Genomic DNA, 22512 nt, shown 5'->3' on the forward strand with positions numbered 1-22512 from the left:
CAAACAGTTGGAGTGGAAAAGGGAAATGACGTGCTGTACAAAAAGTTGATGCAAAATCCAAAATGGTGTTTTATTGGAAGGTGCTAAAATATTTACAGTGCAGGAGAAAACAAAAATAAATAAAAACTGTACAAAAAGAAAAGAAAACCGCAACAATGTGCTAATTTTGGCTAAACCAAATGGCCCAATGTTCACAACACTGCTCAGTATTCAATTTCTCTGAGTTCACAATCAGAACTGAAATTCTTTCATCCAGCAAGCCTATTTATAGGCTGAAGCCCCGCCTATAGGGCATACCAACCACAGGTACAAACGAAAACGTTTGTACCAATCAATTTAAATAATATAAACACCCAACACAACTCTTAAACCTCCAAAACAGCTAAAACCACAAAAATTAACAGAGAAAGAGTTTAACAACAAATTATATGGCAAACACAACTGTTTCTAACTCCCCCCTCCTCTGACATCCCACCAAAATGGTATCTTCCACAGGAAGTGATGTGGCTGTTACTATAAAAAACAGTTTAACCTGGATTGTGGGTTTGGTTGTACAGAGTGTGAACCGGGAAGTTTAACTGCAATAAGGTTTGTGGAAGATATGTGGAAAAATAAAGGTAATTATCATATGAATTATTGTGTGTTTCTGGCATTCTGTTCTTTTAGAAAAATAATGACAAACTTAAAGAAAAACTATAAAGAGTTGAAAATTATAACAAAATACAGCAGTAACAAACTTTAGACTGAACAAAACAAAAAATCCATAACACCTTCCTGATGTGTACACAGATGTTAATATTGCCGGCAATGCACAGTATCAGTGAAATGGGTGTATGTTTGTAAGTCCAAGTTTATAGAGTCACCAGGTTAACCTGTGACATTTCTCCCCCCTTCCTCAGACACCTGAGGTGTCCTAGAGAGGTAATCTGCTGTACAATTTTGTGATCCAGCTTTGTACAAAATTTCAAAGTCAAATGGTTGGATGGCTAAAAACCATCTGGTGATACGAGCATTTGTGTCTCTCATACGGCCCAACCAGGCCAATGCCCTGTGATCAGTCTCAAGTGTGAATTTGCGTCCCACCAGGTAGTACCGTAAAGCGTCCAATGCCCATTTAATTGCCAGACACTCCTTCTCAACTGTGGAATACCTGGATTCACGGGGAAGGAGCTTTCTGCTGATGTAGGCAATCGGTTGGAGCTGACCTTGACCTTCCTGAAGCAGTACAGCCCCAATGCCATGCTCAGAAGCATCGGTCTGTACAGTGAAAGTCTTATTAAAGTCGGGACTCTGTAAAACAGGCTCTGTGCATAAGGAGTCCTTTAGGTCCTGGAAAGCCATCTCACAGTCCTGAGTCCAGTCAACTTTATTCGGCTTATCTTTTTTAGTTAAATCAGTTAGGGTAAAGGCTCGTTCAGAGAAGTTGGGGATAAAACGCCTGTACCACCCCACAAGTCCAAGGAAAGAACGGACCTGTTTCTTGGTCACTGGCCGTTCTGCATTCTTGATGGCCTCCACTTTCCCCACCTGTGGACGTATTACTCCATGACCCAGCACATACCCTAGGTATTGTGTCTCAGTCCTGGCTAGGGTGCACTTGTCTGGGCGGATGGTTAGACCAGCACTCTTAATTCTCAGTAGCACGTCCTTCAGATGACCCATATGCTCCTGCCAAGTTTGGCTATAGATGATTATGTCATCTAAGTATGCTGCAGCAAACTTCTCAGTCCCCCGGAGGATCTGGTCCATCATCCTTTGAAAAGTAGCCGGAGCTCCGTGAAGCCCAAAGGGAAGGACACGGAACTGAAAATGTCCAAAGGGTGTTTTAAATGCGGTCACCTCCTTGCTCTCCGAACTTAGTGGAACCTGCCAATATCCCTTGCAGAGGTCAAGTGTGGTGAGATACTTTGCTCTTCCAAGACTCTCCACTACCTCATCCACTCTTGGCATGGGATACGGGTCAAATTTGCTCACACTATTGAGCTTGCGGAAATCCAGACAGAATCTGAGACTGCCATCCTTCTTAGGCACTAGGACAATGGGATTGCTCCATTCACTGGTTGAAGGTTCAATTACATCAAGGCTCTGCATGGTCTCCAACTCCTCCTTCATAACTGGCAGAAGTCTTTCTGGGACCCGGTATATTGGCTGACGAATGGGTTTGGGATCTTTGAGAGTGATGTGATGGTGGATAACGTTTGTTCTGCCAGGTGTCTCCATAAAGAGTTGGGCTGGGATGCATTGTAGAAGTTCCTGCCTTTGACCATCTTCCAGGTGCTCAAAGTTCAGCTGACTGTTTCCCTGACGACCAGGCAGGTATTGTTCCTCTATTTCCTCCTCTCCCTCCACGGATCTCACGAACAAAGCAGTTGTGGTTTCCGCCACTTCCTCAGATGTAGGTCCTTGTTGTGTGGAACGAGCATACCACTTCTTCAACATGTTAACATGGAAGATTTGCAAGGGCTGGGTCCTGGATGGGATCTCGATCTCATATGTCACAGGACCCACTTTCCTCTTTATTTGGTAGGGGCCCTGCCACTTAGCCAGCAGTTTATGCTCACTCGTTGGTAACAACAACAAGACCTTTTCACCTGGCTCAAATGTACGGGATCTGGCTGTTCGGTCGTACCAGTCTTTTTTACGTTTTTGAGACTGCAGGAGATTTTCTCGTGCAAGGACTGTTGTCTTCTGCAGATGCTCTCTCATCTTTAATATGTAGGAGAGAATGTTTTTCTTTTCTGGTTTATCAGTGGCCTCCCAACTCTCTCTCAGTACATCCAGAGGCCCTCTGACATGGTGAGCATACAGCAGTTCAAATGGCGAGAACCCTGTAGATGCATGAGGCACCTCCCTATATGCAAACAGGAGGAATGGAAGCCACTTGTCCCAGTCCTTGCCCGTTTCAGAAACATATTTCCTCAGCATGGTTTTCAAGGTCTGGTTGAAACGTTCAACAAGACCATCAGTCTGAGGATGGTAAGGGGTGGTTCGTACTCTCTTTATGCCCAGCAATTGATATACTTTTTGTAGGGTGTGGCTCATGAAGTTTGGACCCTGATCTGTGAGCACTTCCTGAGGTATGCCAACCTGAGAGAAAAATCGTAGGAGTACAGTGGCTATTTGCTTAGCTGTGACCTCTCGTAATGGGTATGCCTCAGGGTACCTGGTAGCATAATCACAAATAACCAAGATAAATCGGTTCCCTCTCTGACTCTTTTCCACAGGCCCAACTACGTCAACTCCTATTCTCTTAAAAGGAGTGTCAACTACAGGAAGTGGTATAAGGGGTGCGTAGGCAGGAGTACGGCCAGTAGTGAGCTGGCATTCTGGACAAGATTTACAGAACTCCTTAACCTCACTGTACATCTTTGGCCAGTAAAATCTTTTTGCAATTCGCATTAATGTCTTCATAAAAGCCAAGTGACCTGCCCAGGGTATAGAATGCCCAAGTTCTAATACCTCCTTCCTGTATGCCTTAGGTACTACCAGCTGCAGTCCGTCTTCCTTACTCTGTCGGTACAAAAGACTATTTTGTACTACAAAAGTCTCACCAAGCAAAGACACAACACCCTCATTTTCCTCAGCCTGTTTTAAACATTCAGTCAAGGTTGAATCCTCACGCTGAAGTTGGGCTAGATTACCAGGGACAACTAAGTCTGCTTCAGTGAGTTCGGGTTCTTCTGCCCCTTCCTCAGCTTGCTCTGAAGTTTCCAACAACCCCTCAACCCACTCCCTGCGTTTCTGCAGCCTTTCCTGCTCTGTAGGCCGTGACTCACCTAAACTAGTCTCAGAGCTGAAGGGCATTTCTTGCAGTGTTTCTGGTGTTATTTCTTGGGGCTGTGGAACCTGAGTAAGCTGCTTTGCTTGGGCTCTCGTGACAACACCACACCATACAGTCTCTTGCACCAATTCAGCTAATACAGGGAAGTCAGTACCTAACAGTACAGGATAGGGCAGCTTGGTAGCAACACCCACATTCATCAGATATGACTGATTACAGACCTCAATATAAACCTCAGCAGTAGGCAACTCAGTGCTATCCCCGTGCACACAACAAACTGTTACTACATCTCCTTCACTCCAGGAATCTCTGGGTATATATTGGGCCTGTACCAGAGTATGGGAACAACCTGTGTCCACCAACGCTGAAAGGGGTTTACCATTTAACAGTACAGTGATGACTGGTTCCCGATCGGGCTGTGTTCTTAACTGTTCTGGCCGGGGCATATAACAAAGACCAGTTGTCTTGGGCTTTTTGAGCGGGCAAAGGGGCCTAGTATGACCTGGCTCACCACAGTTATAACATACAACAATCTCTCCCTTAACTGTGGTCTGGGGCATTGTGGCTGATGTTGGTGGTTTAGAATGAATGGGCTTGAAGATTTTAGGGCCACTTTGAGAGTTTGAACCCACCCCCAACCCATCAGACTTACCCTTCGAAGAGTGGAGAATGCCAGCATATCGAGTAGTTCCAGGTCCCTTCCGTGCAGCAATGTAGGCCTCAACCAATGTTGCAGCCTCTGCAGCAGTGTCGGGATCTCTTTCCTTTACCCAAGTCCTCACCTCAGGGTACAACACTCGCAGGAACTGCTCCAGCACAAGGGACTCCATAATGTCCCTCTTATTACTTTGCTCATAGTGTACCCATTTGGAGAACAAGTCCTTCAGTCGGATGTAGAGTTCCGTAGGGGTCTCATCGGCAGGGGTACTAAGGGATCGGAATCTCAACCGGTATGTCTCTGCACTGATTTCATATTTTTTTAAGATTGCAGCTTTCACTTGGTCATAGTCTCTGGTATGTGAGGGATTTATAGCCACAAAAGCACTTCGGGCCTTGCCAGTTAGCAAGGGAATAAGACGAACGGCCCAGTCGCCCCTTGGCCACTGATACACCTCTGCAAGTCTCTCAAAAGTTGTAAGGTAGTGTTCAATATCATCACTGTCCTCCAGCTTGGCTATTCGAGGTTCATGGTCTAAAACCCGCTTTGCAGCTCCTTCCGAAGCTCCATGTCTTGTCCACTCCATGTCTAGCTGCATTTGGGTGACCTGGTGGCTGAGGACCTTGTAATTTTGCTCGCGGCGAGAAGCATCCCTCTCCTGCCTTTCATCCCGATCCTTTTGGTACAGCATAAATGACTGGAACATTTGTGCCAGCGCTGTGATGGCAGCATCTCCACCAGTGGCTGGGATTTCCGCAGGCAGCAATCTCTCCTCGTCAACACCTCCAACAGCACCTTGGTCCATTACTGCATCTGTGCCCTCTACAGGCTGACCCCTCGTTTTGGGTGGCATCTCAGCAGGGCATTACCTTATACAGGCACGTCACTCACTGGTGGGAGGATCCCACTTCTGACACCATATGTAGGGAAGCCAACCAGTTGGAGTGGAAAAGGGAAATGACGTGCTGTACAAAAAGTTGATGCAAAATCCAAAATGGTGTTTTATTGGAAGGTGCTAAAATATTTACAGTGCAGGAGAAAACAAAAATAAATAAAAACTGTACAAAAAGAAAAGAAAACCGCAACAATGTGCTAATTTTGGCTAAACCAAATGGCCCAATGTTCACAACACTGCTCAGTATTCAATTTCTCTGAGTTCACAATCAGAACTGAAATTCTTTCATCCAGCAAGCCTATTTATAGGCTGAAGCCCCGCCTATAGGGCATACCAACCACAGGTACAAACGAAAACGTTTGTACCAATCAATTTAAATAATATAAACACCCAACACAACTCTTAAACCTCCAAAACAGCTAAAACCACAAAAATTAACAGAGAAAGAGTTTAACAACAAATTATATGGCAAACACAACTGTTTCTAACTCCCCCCTCCTCTGACATCCCACCAAAATGGTATCTTCCACAGGAAGTGATGTGGCTGTTACTATAAAAAACAGTTTAACCTGGATTGTGGGTTTGGTTGTACAGAGTGTGAACTGGGAAGTTTAACTGCAATAAGGTTTGTGGAAGATATGTGGAAAAATAAAGGTAATTATCATATGAATTATTGTGTGTTTCTGGCATTCTGTTCTTTTAGAAAAATAATGACAAACTTAAAGAAAAACTATAAAGAGTTGAAAATTATAACAAAATACAGCAGTAACAAACTTTAGACTGAACAAAACAAAAAATCCATAACACCTTCCTGATGTGTACACAGATGTTAATATTGCCGGCAATGCACAGTATCAGTGAAATGGGTGTATGTTTGTAAGTCCAAGTTTATAGAGTCACCAGGTTAACCTGTGACAATCCTGTTTTAAAATAATGTGCTTGCTAAGACAGATATAGAGATTGGAACAAACTAGTTTATTTTACAAAAATGTAACATGCTAAAACGAAATGTATTATAAAGCTATTTACCTACTTTTTTTGTTTACTGATTTTCTTTTTGGGCTCTTCTAGAACAGGTTGTCATGCTTGAATGTTAAAAAAAACACCTTATTTTTCACATATTTGATATTGTTGCAGCTGCTCTCTTCCCAGTCTGTCAGAAACGTTCTGTTTAGTTCCCGTCTCTATGAAGCCCCTCCTTCCGAAAAGCTCAATGTGCTCTGATTGGTCGGCTGGACCAGTGTGTTGTGATTGGTCAACTGCTTGGAGCGTGTTTGGGAAATGTCACACCACTAACAAACTCGAGCTTCAACACACTACTAACTTAAATAAAGCAGCCTTTCTGCTAGTTTGCGTTTGCCTTGGATGGAAATTATTTAAATGAGGAATATTACGACGTGTTCGTTCTCAGAAGAAAACTCAAGACTACAATGGAGGCGTTTCAGGGAGTTCAGAAACGGTGCGCACTGATATAGAGAACGACATTATACTCTATAGAAAGTTGAAAATGTAAAAAAGCATAATAGGACCCCTTTAAAACTTTCAGTTTTCCACCTTAGAGAACAGTGACCCATACATGAAAATCTGGCTTCTCTTTGGTACGATGAATCTGTCAGCAAAATGCTAAAGTAGCTTTTAGCTATTTAAGGGGGAAATTTACAACTCAATCAAGACAACAACATAGCTTTTGATTAAAGTAGACCATTTGTTGACTCGGATCTTAGATATTACAGTGGGTTTCCAAATTCCACTGTCTATTAGATATTGCAGCTTCATCCATTTCAAAGGCTTTTTAATCTTTCATTATGCAGCAATCAAGGCATGCTGTGATTACTGCAAGGAGTTGATTTGTTAGATTAGACAGTGTTAACTGCTTTGGGTGAGAAATATTTAAATCGTCTTTGAGTCTTACACACTTTTGTTTTAGTTGCTTTACATCACACAACAGTACTGCTAGAAGCCTTAAAGGAATATCAGACCCAAAAATGTACTTTTTGGGTCGATGTATGAGTCGACTTTCATGACATGAATGCACTTCAGTGCACTTTTTAATAATGTTAAATTAAAAGTTTTACTTTATATTTTAAATGTACAAAATTTCAACTTAATTACAACTTTATTACAAATGTGTAATTACAAATATGATATACATAACATAAAATTAAAGTACACTATAACCATATTTCAAAGACAATACAAGTAGTTATGAAATTACATATAAAGATGTACTTAAGTCCTTCTTAAGTGGGTCAAACAGCTCTCTGAAGTTCAGCTTAGTACTCCCATTTAGTACTGCCTTTTTTTTTGAAGAAAAGGAAGGATGAGTTAAAATATTTTGTGGTAATCAACATAATGCCAGAAATGTTAACAACTGATCTTAACTTACTTAACCTAAATGTTTTATTCCTTTAATATCTGTTCATGAAATATCAAAGGGAAATGAAACCCTAAGCTAAATTTCTCTGAGATTTTAACAGAGTGGTGTGCGTGTTGAGCATCATAGAAGACAATGTTACCATCCATTAATTTTAATTGTAGGAGAAAACTAGTCTATTTTAAGCTTTTTTTGACATTATTTTTATCTTCCGAGTTTAATTCGTCTTCATGTCTACGTTGGTTTTCTTGTACCATAGTACATTGATGACTCTAATTATTAATTATAATTATTCATGAGACTGTGTGTCCTTATCCTATGAGAAGATTCTTCGCTTAATTATTCATGACAGGATGATTTCCTATGACGTCCTTCAAACTGTAAGATCGCATACATTAAGTGAGAAATGCATTTATGGATCAGAAATGAGTGTTTGTTTTTGCTTTATAAGAGTTTCTGCGTCACATACAGTAAGCTCTCATCAATAGATTCTGAGTCTTCGACACAAACAAGATTCATCAACATTGTTTTACCGATATTGCCGATCAAATGGCTTATAAAAACGTAGCAAAATAAGCAACAAAAATTAATAAATCATTCGAAAACGTTACAAATGTGAACAGCTGTGAATTTATTTGTGCATTAAATTATAGCTGTCACAGGAAATGTAGGCTAAAGTACTTGTGTAATTTACGGTGAGCTTACAAAACCATGTATAATATATATTCTATTTTTAATAATATATTTTGTTGCGTGTTCTGCAGCTTGAATTTATGGGAATCTTTGATTATTTTGAGAGTAAAATAAAACTGTCTGAATAGGGCTGGGTGATATCATACAATATCATATCGAAATCTTGATAAAATTTACGTCGATAACGATGATAAGTTCTGGACATTTTTTCTCGATATGGATTAATCTAACAGCTTATCACACTAGTCTTAGCCTCAGAACCGTTGGGTGAACGTCTGAGGCATATGGCACACCTCCTGAAAAACTTCTGGAGTTTCGAAGTCGCATTCTGATTGGTTGAATTTTACAGGATGTCCAGGAGACGTGTGTCGCGTTCTTTATCGGTCCATCTGGAAACAAATGGCGTGAGGCCAAAACCCCTCGTGGAAGAAGAAAGCCATTGTGTTTACAACTGTGACTGGGCTTACCAGGATCAACTAAACGCTGAATTTTCAAAAGTATGTGAAGTTTGCGGCTCCATTGTTGTAGTAAACTTGCACACATTCTTGAATGAATAATTTATTAGATGCACTCCGGTCTGTTATTGTAGGGACATCGAGATTATATTGGCACGCCCCTAAACATGATGCGGAACAAAACAAACTTTGATTGGTTGCGTTACATGTCAGTTAAACGTCCTTTTGGGCGGTCCTTGGCCAAGTAAAGCTGCGATAGAGTCCAGACCTTCTGCCGTCAGTCTGAAGGTCTGGCTACGCGAGACTAGTCTGTCACTAGGGCTGGGCGATAAATCGACTTTATCGATTAACTCGAATGTGTAGTTTACGCCGTTTTTTTTTATGAAAATCGGTTTTCTCTTTAACAACCGCCGATGCTCCCATCTGGGCTCCTGTAGTTCCATCCGGGCTCAGCGCTTGCCATGATAAAGATACACAAACAACATGGCAAATCAGCAAGACCGCGGCAGCAGAAGCACACCTGCCGAAAACATTTACAAGCTGAATCTGCAATCTTTAAATCGTAAATTTTTTTTTAGGCCATATCGCCCAGCCCTATCTATCACAAACACCAGCTCAGTTACTCTCAGCACTACACTTCCCAGAATTCTTCCTGATCACCAACTGCATACACTCCACAATCACCTGTCTATTACCTTCATTAGAATCTCTCTACAAAAGCCTGCACTTCACACAGTACCTGTGTCTGGTCTCATCAATTCTTATGGAAAGACAGTGTTGTTACCACCCATAGAAGTGACCTGACTCATTACCTGACTCTTTACCTGAACTACTCACCTGCTGAGATTCCTGCCCATCATCCTCCTTTGTCTTCTTGTCTTCTGATCCACCAGTTTATCTACCACCATCACCATCACAGCCCCTGCAATGGACGCAGAGACTATTACCCGTTAAACTAAGTCTGCTTATTCATCTATTTGATGAACACTCACCGGATTATCCTGCCCCCTCTCTGCTATCTGCTAATAAACTTCTGTGAACTTGAGGTACTTGTGTTGTCTCCTTCTGTATTGGGACAGAAGACCAGACCATAGAGATGAGAAGGAGCATGGTAATTGCGTCCATCAATGTTGCCCCCTTGAATGGTAAGAAACTCATGGGAGGGAGCGACAGTTTTTGTTTTCCAGGGTGGCAGATGCCTGAAGGAATATGTAAAGAAGTTCGTTGACATCCGCCACCGAGCCACCTGCAGTAACCTCACCCTGATGGAGGATTTTGGTGCGGGCTGGACGAAGAGACCCGCTTTGTGATGCCGCGAGGAGACCTATCCTGGACGCTGGAGAATTAAATCAACTTCGTGCTATGGATAGATGGGTCCTCATTCCTCGTTGGCAGAGCGGAGGAAGACACAATCACCATTGTCCAGCCCCACCTCACACCTTTCATGCAAGCAGTCCCTGTCCAGAGTTCGGTGGTGGCTCCAGTCGCTGTCCAGAGTCCGGTGATGGCTCCAGTCCCTGACTGTCATCCAGTGAAAGGTTCCAGCCTCTGACTGTTGTCCAGTGATGGCTCTAGCCCCTGACTGTCTACAGTGATGGCTCCAATCCCTGAGTCCGCCCCAGTCCTTGAACTCAGCGCTGTTTCTGCTTCCACTTCAGAGCCCGCACCTGCCTCAGAGCTCAGCCCAGTGTTTGTCTCAGTCCCAGAGCTCAGCCCAGTGCTCGCTCCAGCACCAAAGTTCAGCCCAGTGCTCACGCCAGTCAAAGAGTTCAGCCCTGAACTCGCACTCATCCCAGAGCACACCTAGGAACCCGCTTACGTACCAGAACTCAGCCCGGAGAGCACTGACAAAACAAATTATCTGACCTTCTGTTCTCCCTGCTCATAGTCACAGTCACGGTGACCTTCACCAGTCTCCTCGTCATGGCCACGGCGGCAAAATGGAATCACCTTTAGTTGATTTATTTGACACCTGTTTCGGACTCATGAGCTATCTGCACCGCCATGGCTTCCTAAACTACCTGCACCCCCATGGACCCCTGAGCTACAGTGTGTCCACCGCCATGCTTTCCAGAACTGCCAGCGCCTCCCTGGGTTGCCAGTGCCGTCCTGGAGACATCCCTAGTTACCTGCTCGTCACCTGACACAGCTCCAGGACGTCCAACACTTCCAGTCCGGCTGGAATACATTTTGCGTGAGGTGCCGTTTTCCGGGAGGGGAATGTACTGTCAAAGTCACCAGCTCAGTTACTTTCAGCACTACGCTTCCCAGAATCCTTCTTGCTCACCAACTGCACACACTCCACAATCACCTGCACCTGCTATCTATTACTCTCATCAGCACCACTCTGCAAAAACCTGCACTTCACACAGTACCGGTGTCTGGTCTCGTCAATCCTTATGGAAAGACAGTGTTGTCTCCACCCGTACAGCTTATCTGATTCCTCACCCGTTGAGATTCCTGCCCGTCGTCGCCCTTCATCTTATTGGCTTTCTTATCCACCGGTTTATCTACCGCCGTCACCATCACAGCACCTGCAAAGGACAGAGACTATAACCAGTTAATCTAAGTCTGCTTATTCATCTAATTTATGAACACTCGTCGAATTATCCTGCTTGCTGTCTGCTACCTGTTAATAAACTTCTGTGAACTTGAGTTACCTGTGTTGTCTCCTTCTGAATAATGATGCAGTCAGTGCAAGTCACTAATAAATGATTTGCCTTAGTTCACTAAGTAGTCTAGTTGGTTGTTAAATAGTTCCCCACACCTGTTCTATTTCTACTCTAATTGACTATTTTTACCTCTGTTTAGCCCTGAGTTATCCTTAGTTCCTTGTCCTTTATCGTCTATGTTTGATGGGGTTGTGTTCTCCTGAGTTGCATTTATTATTAAATGCTATAATTTCCTTATTATATATCTATTTATATCTTTATATATCTATATACTGTCTATATACTGTATCTATCTATATACTATAATATATCTTCTCCATCATGTGAGTTGTGACTACAGCCACCCTTGACAGAATACAGGACCCTCCAAGTGAGTAATATAGGGGAAAATTTGGACTTACCAGTATTACATTGCCTCATGACCTGTGAGCAGAGGGCGCTGGAGGAATATTGGTGGTGGGTGCTCTAGCTGGACGACTCCCCGTTCACCATCTGCGAGGCAGAAAAGCCAACGACTACCTCAGAACAAGTGCTAGAGCCTGCAACCTGGGTCTCCTTGGAGTCGAAGTGTGCTGTGTTAAGTCCATCTCAGAGCCAGGAGAGGACCAGGCCTCGACCCTTTACCCTTTCGGCTCCACTAGGCTTCTCCGGCTTCCCTGTCATCCTCACTCCCGCTGTCGTATCCATGTTCTGCTGAGCCCCTGTCTCTGCCTCAGTCCCATGACCCAGCAGCTCCACCTTATGCTTCTGGGCCGTGGATGTCACCGTGATCCTTCGGCCTCTCCATACTCCATGCACCCTGGTTCCACCTTCGTCAGTCAGTCCCTGGGTTCCAGCCAGCCCTTCAGTCAAAGCTCCTCCCACTGTTGGCTCCACCATGGTGTCTCTCTCCACCGACTTCTCTGTCTCCACCGACTCCTGTCCATGTCCTCAACACCCACCTCCAGAGCCCCCTCCCTCCACAGGTGGGCTCTTTATGCGCCTTCCAGGAGGGGGACCTACTGTAACATTTATGTTCTGTCTCTGCTCAATTTCTGTGATTTTGTTTTCCTTAGTTCACTAATTAGTCTCATTGGTTGTTAATTAGTTTCCCACAGCTGTTCTGTTTCTACTCTGATTACCTCTTGTGTTTATAAGCCCTGAGTTATCCTTTGTTCCTTGGTTGTGTTCTCCTGAGTTGTTCATTATTAAAGACAATTAAGTCCTTAATCTCCTTCGTTGTGCAAGTTGTGACTACAGCCAACCGTGACAGGTAGCTACTCCGTGGAGTTTAATTTTGAACAAACAAGTTTACATGTTTACATAAATTTTCAAGCTCTAAAAATATGTGGAAAGCATTTCCTTTCCCATTAATGGTCAATGAATGGTAAATCTCGCTATCGTATTATATGAAAAAAATATTGTGATTATCCAGCCCTATGTCTGAATCAGAAGTTATTGTTGTGTTGTCAGTTTACCCTCTTCCCTCTCGACTCTGCAGTTTGCCACGCCCACTTTTTGTAGCATTTTCGAAACGGTGGTGAGAACTAACTGGTGCTGAAACAGGGGGGTTCATGACTCTTTAATAAAGTATTGAAAAGAGATTGTTCAGGGACTACAGCATGACACCTCAGATCAGGATGAGTGTGATGTCTGCTAGCTGTACTGTACTCCGGAGTGGATCTTTTCACCATAATCAGCCCCTGTGATTAGCAAAGCCTTGTGATATGACTGATGCTGTATAAATAGCTCATCCTGCATTTGGGCTGATCCGACCCCTAATGCCCCGACTTTGTTAACACTCTCGACATGCCCGCTATCCGGTGAAGGAAAGGGGCCGGCAGGACGACCCCATTCTATGGGTGTGTGTGATTTATTACAGCATTAACCCAGCCAGAAGAGTTAGGGAGAGTATTTGACATCATTCAACCAGACAGAAGTTGTGAGAAGGTCATTGTGCAGTGAGGTTGGGATTGAGAGGGAGGTGTGGAGGGGGTCAGATATGGAGATTCTCGGAGAGCAGGGGGAGCGTGGAAGTGGTGTTCACAGTGTGGTGGGTTGTGAAGTTGTTGCTGAGGAATGTCTACAAGAGAATGCAGATGAGGTTCTGAATACGGTTTTGGATGAAGATTTGGAAGAGCGGGTGGATGCCATTCGCTGTCAGGTGAAGATCACCACGCGTCACAACCTGCAGCTCCGCATGGCCAACTACACGGCACGAGACGTATATGTGCGGTTGCTTGGCCATGGAAACCGCATCTCAGGAACCGGTACGGAAGCTTCCAAAATACTGTTAAAATAATGATTCCTACTTGATTTCTTCATTGGCTAGCAACCTTGCATCATTCTGAAAAATTAAAGGGATCGGTCACCCCAAAATAAAATTGAGTCTTTTTGAACATAACATAGAAGATATTTTGAAAATGTTCTGTGTGTGTGTATATATATATATATATATATATATATATATATATATATTGTCCGTTTAATGGAAATCAATGGGCACCAAAACTGTTTGGTTACCAACATTCTTCAAAATATCTTTTGTAATCCGCAGAAGAAAGACATTTATACAGGTTTGGAACGACATGAGGATAAGTAAATCATTTTTGAAAATTATTCTTTAATGGCAGCTGAAAAGTCTTGATCCTACTTTGGTTTAACTTGTCAATAATATAATATAATAAAATAATGACCAAAGGGTTGACAAAAATGCACGTATTAAGCCTGATTAATTCAACACTAAAGCACAGAAAATTAATTACTAAACCCAAAGAATTTACAACATTGTAGTACAATAGTGTGTTAAGTATAATGTTATTTCAGGAGCTTTTGTTAAATGTCAGGATTTTTGGTTAAATGTTTATACAAATATTTTGTTTCATTTTTCATTTCTCATAAACTAAAATGTTATTTTCGGATATTATTTTAGATTTACATTAGAGTATAATTGACTAAAATATAAACTTAATTTAAGGATATTTTATCTAAAGAAAATATATGACAGGGGATGTTTAATTTTGTGAAAAATGACATTGTTTTCTTTCCTTTTTTTAACATATTTTCCATTCTTTATGAAAATCACCCTCATATTAAGTTTTTGTTGCATCTAACTGTTGCCATGGTAGCCATGATGGTCTGTTGCTAGTGATGACTGTTACATCCTCCTGGGCTAAATGGCTCTCAATGTCGCCATGGTGACATCTTCTTTTTGCCCATGCCTGCATCTACTTGCTTAAGTGTGCTTCTGTATAAGGTGTTCAATAGATAACTCATGATTATCCAATTAGTTTGACAAATATTACATTTCAGGCACTGTTAAGTGGCTGTCAATGCTGATGCCTTGAAATCTAGTACGCCCTGTCAATTATAGATAATTTAATTACTAATTGTGGAATTAATGCTTTCGATCCAACAATCTAGTTTCTATGTGAAGAGACATAATTCTTTTTCAATAGCAGCTATGTTAAAATATTATTGGGAAATAAGAAGATGGTTAGACGGCATTACAGAGGTCTGTGTGTGTTAGAGAATAGTTGCATGGAGAAGCATCGACGTCAGTGGCAACTTAGCTGGGAGACTTGTCTTAATCCACACTACCCAGGCAGCTGGGTCTATATTTAGATGGGACTTGTCTAAAGAACACAGGCTGCAGCCGTGCCTTTAAACTGCTGTATAAACACATACGACATGCACACTACAAGAGCAAAAGCTTTAAACTGTGGAATAGTTTGCAGGCCACAAAGACATAAAATAATATTTTAGTTAGCTCAAAGGATGTTGTGTACAGTGAATGTTATGAATGTGGGTCGTTCTTGGGTCATTTATGATTTTTTTAATATATATTTATACTGTATATATATATATATATATATATATATATACATACAGGTTCCCTTCCGAGGGAACTCCCGCTGCGTCGAGAATCGACACTACGGGGAATGCCCTTAGCATGACGCGTCTGAAGCCTGAATAGAACTAGTCCAATCCTGATTGGTGCTGCGTGATGACGTCAGCCGTGACGTCGTATGTGACGGTGAGCGGAACTATAAAAAGGGCACCGGAACCCGGAAGCAGTAGCTTTCTGTCCTTCAGCAAGCGTTACATGTGAAACTGTCTGTCTTATTTGGTGTTGTTTGTTCAGTAAAAACAAGGTATTTTGTGATGGAGAAGAGTGCAAAGCAGTTTACACAGTGTGTGTCCCCTTGCCCACGCTATTTAAGCGAGGGTGACACACACTCACTCTGTGTTGTTTGTTTGGGAGTGGAGAATGCACGGGCAGCGCTCGAGGGTGCTGCCTGTGCAAACTGTGAAACATTGCCCCTTAGAACGCTCCGCTCCCGCCTGAGCCTGTTCGATGAATCAGGCCAGGCTCGCGCTCCCCATGGATCAGGTCCCGCGTTTGTCGAGGCATCGCGGCGCTTGCATTCATGGGGATCGCAGAGAGATCTGGTGGATAGTGTTGAGACGGCTTCGGCCCTTTCCCAACACTCATCAGCCAGTTCTCATGGTCCCGCTCACGGTTCGGGAGTCCGCCCTGCGGCTTCTCCCGACCGCAGAGAGGACCCGATGTTAGAACTATCTGAATCTGAGGATTTAGATGTTATTAACATCGAGGCAGGGGAATGTGAAACTCCATCACCACATTCGCCTGCCTTTGAGGAGTTGCTGGAGGTTGTGACTCGGGCTGTGGCCAAATTAAATATCGATTTGCCCCCTGAGAAGCAGGAAGCGACTAAAAAAAGTAAGCTCGACGAGCGCTTCCTGCAAGCCCGGTAGCCTCAGGCTGGAGAAGATCGGACCAGCTGTTTGTGTGTTTTGGGGCGCCTAGGAAGGGTTCTCCTGCTTCCAAACTGACCTTTAAGTAGATGGATTGTAGAGGCTATTTCGGCAGCTTACGAGGTGCGCAACCTGCCTTCACCTCTTCTGCTTAAGGCCCACTCCACGAGAGGAGTGGCCTCCTCTAGAGCCCTTCTTGGGGGCGTTTCCCTTCGAGAGGTCTGTGACGCCGCTGGCTGGGCCTCCCCTCACACTTTTATAAGACATTACAGTCTGGATCTGCCCTCTACACCGGGTTCACAGGTTCTCTCGTCTTGAGTGTGCCAGATTGCTTCACACCTGGGCGTACTCTCTTAGTGTGGCGCAGTGGGTATTTCGTTCCCCGTAGTGTCGATTCTCGACGCAGCGGGAGTTCCCTCGGAAGGGAACCTCTCGGGTTATGTCTGTAACCCTCGTTCCCTGAGAAGGGAACGAACGCTGCGTCCCTCGGCCACACTCTTCGAGCCCCTAGAGACGACTTGCTTCGGACTATTGAAAGCTACTGCTTCCGGGTTCCGGTGCCTTTTTTATAGTTCCGCTCTCCGTCACATACGACGTCACGGCTGACGTCATCACGCAGCACCAATCAGGATTGGACTAATTCTATTCAGGCTTCAGACTGTGCCCTTAAGACGCGTCATGCTAAGGGCATTCCCCGTAGTGTTGATTCTTGACGCAGCATTCGTTCCCTTCTCAGGGAACGAGGGTAACTCACGTAACCCGAGACGTTTTCCGATGTCAGATTCTAGCTATTATCCATATTTCTATGCGGTAACTGCCTTGCAAACAAAAGAAAACAAACAAACAAACAAACAAAAAAAAGACTTAAGATTATTTTAGAATTTATTTACATATAGATATAGAATTCTCATATCACTCATTTCATTGTGCCTTGTAATTAATCACACATTGAAATTTGGGAAAAAACATTAATAACCTACATTTGTCTTTGAAAACATGTTTTGTGTCAACTTTTTTGGTCTTGAATGTTAATAGGATTCTAATGCAAAAAAAAAGTCTAATAGTTTATTAACTTATCGAATATCATCGCATTACCCGACACAAATATTATTTTTGCCAAGTACAATATTTTCTGTATTAAACATTTTTAGAGATGGCGACTGACTGTAGACTGAGGCGTAAGGTTAAATAAACTTAATAAAATAATAATAATAATCAGAAAGATGAGAGAAGGGGGAAATGTCACATCATACTGAGGTTAAACAAACTTTGTCTGAAAATGAATAAAACATTTTAGAAAATAGAAATGAATTAAACTAAACAGAGACAAATTCTAGGTTCTTTTTTAATTCTATTCATTTTAACAATGATGAATGGAGATGATGAGTTTTATTCTGACGAGGAATAAAATATTTAAAAATAAAATGTTTTATTTTAAAAGTTCTTTTGCATTCTTCTTCAAGTCAATAGTGTTTCTTTTTGTTCTCTTTATTTTTAAAGCGTTTTTCACATCATTTCAAGCAGCTTTACAGAAAGCCTTAGAGCTTTACCTTGGAGCAAGTTAGGGCTGGGCGATATGACAATATAAAATCATGATACAACATCCCTCCTTCGGATGAGACATTAAAACCAATGTCCTGACTCTCTGGTTATTAAAAATCCCAGGATGTCCTTCGAAAAAAGAGTAGGGTTGTCGGGCCGGCATCCTGGCCAAATTTGCCCATTGGCCTCTGTCCATCCTCATGGCCTCCTAATCATCCCCATATACACTGATTGTCTTCATTACTCTGTCTCTTCTCCACCAATAAGCTGCTGTGTGGTGGGCGTTCCAGCGCAATATGGCTGCCGTCGCATCATCCAGGTGGATGCTGCACATTGGTGGTGGTTAAGGAGATTCCCATTTCCATATAAAGCGATTTGAGTGCTGAGAAAAGTACTATGTTAATGTAATGAATTATTATTATTTAGCTATAATAAGCTATCCTGACAATGACCCGTACGTCCTTCGGGATATGTCGGTGAAATCCAGTGAATTTTTAGTGACTAACACAACCAATTGTTCACTCCGCAGGACTCTCGGCTTTGAAAGAATCTGTCCATCTGTCCCCACTGAAACCGTCGGTCACTCCTGAGGAAGCAGAGATGGAGGAGAGGGAAAACCACGGTCAGGGCAGGCGAGAAGACGAGGCAGCCAATAGGACGAGAGCAGATGAGGAAAGGAGAGAGATCCGTGAAGACGATGGGTGCAGCACCCTCACCATATCTGACACGGCGTACAGCCCGTGTGCCAGCATGGTCCCGACGCCGGTGGAGGAGGCTCAGGGCGGCTTAGACCTGCTGTTCCAGAGTCCCGCGCGCTTGCTGAAGGAGCTGCACGCTGATCCAGAGATGCAGGTGGAGCTCCAGGCGGAGAGGGAGAGGGAACTCGCCAGAGAGGCGTTTCGGCAGTCGCTGTGTAACCCGTCGAGTGGGCGGCACCAGATCCAGGCCTGTCTGAGCAGTGCAGCACGTTTGGTGGTGATGGCCATCGGCCTCCTCATGATTCTACTTCCCCTCCTCCTCGTCCTGCTGGAGTCGGACCTGGACATCTCCTTCTTGCATGACATCCGCCAGACGCCCGAGTTCGAGCAGTTCCACTACGAGTACTACTGCCCCATGCGACGCTGGTTCCTCTGCAAACTCGAACTCATAACGGAGCAGCTATGGGGCGACTGAGGCTCACCGCTCAGGAACTACAGGGATCGGGGGCGGGAAGGAAATGGAATGGGCAGGTTTGCTCTCCTACATTATATGATTTATTCCTTCGCATCTTTTGCAAATCATGCCAATACATTTTCATATCGGCAACTGAGGCAGTGTCCCTGCTGTAGTTTTATAAGTAGCATTAGAGAACAGCATGTGGCTATTCTCAGATAGTCCAGACAACTTCATGAAGGGTGTACGAAAAGCACAGCTCGGATAGAAATGCATCTTACATTTCAACATTGATAGTGGATATGTATGCCTTTTCAATATTTTCCATTCATTTCACATGCCTGTTGTCATTAAAAAAACGTATCAATCAGGGTCCAAAATTAACTTTTTGCCTTTTCGGTCAATGGTGGGATACAAAAAAGTATCCCAGTTTCCACAAAAATATTAAGCAGCACAACTGTTTTCAACATTGGTAATAATAAGAAATGTTTCTTGACACTGAAGACTGGAGGAATTTTCATTTTTTTTTAAATATATGAAATTTGAAAACAGTTAATTTAAACTGTAATATTTCACAGTTATGCTGTTTTACTGCATTTTGGATCAAATAAATGCAGGCTTTGTGAGCATAAGAGAGACTTCAAGTTTTACACAGTAAATCATATATATATATATATTTGATTTATGTATTTGTGGAAAACATTAGAGGTTTTTGATTACAAGACAGCTCTGACTTCAGCCATAGGAATCAACGATTTTACAAAAAGAATCAATTCTTATTGACTCTTTTGAGTTGACTCCCCAGCAGCTCAAGCATCACATACTAGTGAATCTCTTTGTAAAACACCAGCTCTCACATAAAAAATCTAGACCCATTGCGACTTTATTCCCCACATTGCGACTTTATTCTGTTTTGCTGGCTTAATGGCAGGAATGTGACGCATCATGGCATCCTAGCTTAATGTCTGATGGTAAATTTGTTAGAAGAGGCTAAATCTTTTCTTTTCTGTAGTCAGTTTGTATCTCTTTGATTCACTTACATCAGTGAGGGTCGGAGGATATTGAAGCTTGTTTCCGCCATGCAATAAAAAAAATAAAAAAGGTAATTCCAACTTTTTAGTTTATATCTCACAATTCTGTGAATAAAAATGTCTGAATTGCGAAGTCTTGAATAAACTCACAATTCTGGCTTTTTTTCTTGCAATTGTGATATGAACTCAGAATTGCAAGTTATAAAGTTTAAATTGTGAGTGAGATATAAACTCGCAACCGCAAGAAAAAAGTCAGAATTGTGAGATAAAAATTCGTAATCACCTTTTTGAATGTTTTATTTCGTGGCGGAAACAAGCCTTCATAAGAAGGGCACCGTTAAACGATGCGGAAGGTTACGTAACTAGCCAAACTGGCCAGTTAAACACTTTTGTCTTTCACAAAAAAGACAATTTTTCTATTCACATTTGACACGTAAGTTAATTTTGGACCCTTATAGCAGTTTCCAAGTGAAATCCTGTACACTCATATGAAGAGTCCATATCAAATGATTTGATGTCTTTGACTCAATTAACCTTCATAACAACACAAATAATGCAAGTCAAAATGTAGAAGAGGCACAGGCAGGAAATGAGCTCGGACCCGCTTCCCTAAATCTACTTATTTTTCTTAAAAATCAAATCAGCTATTAAGACAAGCAGATTTTGACCTCATAACACTGTATTGGATTAAACGTTCTCATCCTCTCACAGAGCAACACACACACACAGATATTTGAGCGAGGGAAAGCTATACATGCTAAAACTTAATATCTGTTTTTAAAATTTTATACATTCTTATGTGACGCTTACAGTTAGTTATATTTTTCAGCAAAAAAAACACCTAAGTTATCTTATTTAAACTGATTTACACAAAAAAGTAGGTGGTATAGAAGTGAAATGTTTTTATTATCACCTATAGTTTACCTTAAAATGCTGTGCTGTGTTTTTTATATAGAAAAGCACAAACTATAAAACAGATTTTGATTTTGTGTTTTCAGATTTTAAGATGTGATGAGCAGATGTAAACAGCAGGTTACTAGTACATTTGAGAGGCTCTTATGAAACGGATCACTGTAATCACACAAAATACATAACCAAATTGCATGAAATGCCATAAATTCACTTATTAAAGAACATGTGTTGTGTCAATATCATTATGGAAAACCCCAAAGATTGAACGTATTTAAACAATGAAAGTGCAGCTAATAAAATTTACTTTACAAATGGTCCATTTGGCCCAAAAATCTACATTTCATTTGCACAGTTGGCTCTTCGTAATAGTTATCTTTATATATATTTATATATTTCTTTTTAATGCAGGTTGTATTGATTGTGTAAATTGTATCAGTGAAGGGTTTCAGTCACTCATGCAGCACACAACTTGATTTTATTCCTTGGGAACTGATCGAATCATGAAATGTGTTTTTGTCCCTGATTAACTTCATTTTGGATAACTTGTTTGGCAAATAGATTTGGAGTTTGTTTTTCTATTTATTTATTGATATATCCCCATGCATGCCAAACCTGTGATGGTTTTTTCCATTGAACCTTTTTATATGTAATTAAAGGTTCACCCAAAAATGAAAATTCTCTCCAAATGTATTGCCCTCATGCCATCCCCGATGTACATGACTTTCTTTCTTCAGATAAACTTGAATGAAGATTTTAAAAAAATAATAATTAATCTCTGTGAGTCAATAATAAAAGTGAATGGGTGCCACTCGGTTAACGCTTGAAAAACCACACACAGCGATCGTGACGATAATCCATATGACTCCAGTTGATGAATCTGTTACACTTTATAGCCATGGTTCACTTCAGACATTCGACTAACTATAAGTAACTTTGCAACTACATGTCAAATAACTTTCATTAGAGTACACTGTTAGGTTTGGGTTAGAATAAGTTGACATGTAGTTGCAAAGTTACTTATAGTCAGTAGAATGTCTGTTGTGGAGCATCAAAATAAAGTAGCAGACAGTCTCTAATACTCTAATGAGTGTTAGTTGATATGTAGTTGCAAAGTTACTTATAAGCTAGTAGAATGTCTAAAAACTGGTCCATCGAAAAGTTTTTACGGATTAATAAATGTTTTCTGAGGTGAAACGATAGGTGTGTGTAAGGAAAATACTAATATTTTTATCTTTTTAAAATATAAATTACTGCTTCTAGTCAACTGTCAACTGTGCATCATAAATCTGCCTTGTTTATCCTTTTGATCTTTTTTATCAAAATATTTGCACAAAAAATCTAACCTTTCATTGAAGTAAAACAATTGAAAGTGGGGGGGAAATCACTTAATGGAGTGCTGTATAAATATGAGGAAACACAAAGGCCAAATTCCCTTAATCATCCATCGCTATGAGTAAATCCAAAGAATATAGTTCTGATGTGCAGCAAAAGATTGTTGAGCTTCACAAAAAAAGTGGCTTTAAGAAAATCAAGGCAATTAATAAAGATGTTACGAATCTGCCAGGAAGAGGACGTGCGTCTATTTTGTC

The 22512-nt window shown here is 41.9% G+C and overlaps 3 protein-coding genes across 3 annotated transcripts in view; 1 reads left to right on the plus strand and 2 right to left on the minus strand.

Annotated features, from left to right (window-relative positions):
- frmd3 (FERM domain containing 3) overlaps positions 1 to 21239 on the plus strand; it is a 116347-nt gene extending 95108 nt beyond the window's left edge. Inside the window, exon 14 of the mRNA XM_077223815.1 lies at positions 18358 to 21239. Within this exon, the coding sequence (XP_077079930.1) occupies positions 18358 to 19001 (644 nt within the window). The 3' untranslated portion in view covers positions 19002 to 21239. The remainder of the gene's footprint in view (positions 1 to 18357) is intronic.
- Positions 1 to 22512, minus strand: part of naa35 (N-alpha-acetyltransferase 35, NatC auxiliary subunit) — a 287987-nt gene that overhangs the window by 261160 nt on the left and 4315 nt on the right. The window lies entirely within an intron of this gene.
- The window catches only part of rmi1 (RMI1, RecQ mediated genome instability 1, homolog (S. cerevisiae)), a 362517-nt gene that overhangs the window by 132569 nt on the left and 207436 nt on the right, over positions 1 to 22512 (minus strand). The gene's annotated exons all lie outside the window — the stretch shown is intronic.

Source organism: Siphateles boraxobius, unplaced genomic scaffold (assembly GCF_051911475.1).
Source record: "Siphateles boraxobius isolate OS27281-9 unplaced genomic scaffold, OSU_SipBor_1 9, whole genome shotgun sequence".
NCBI lineage: Eukaryota > Metazoa > Chordata > Actinopteri > Cypriniformes > Leuciscidae > Siphateles > Siphateles boraxobius.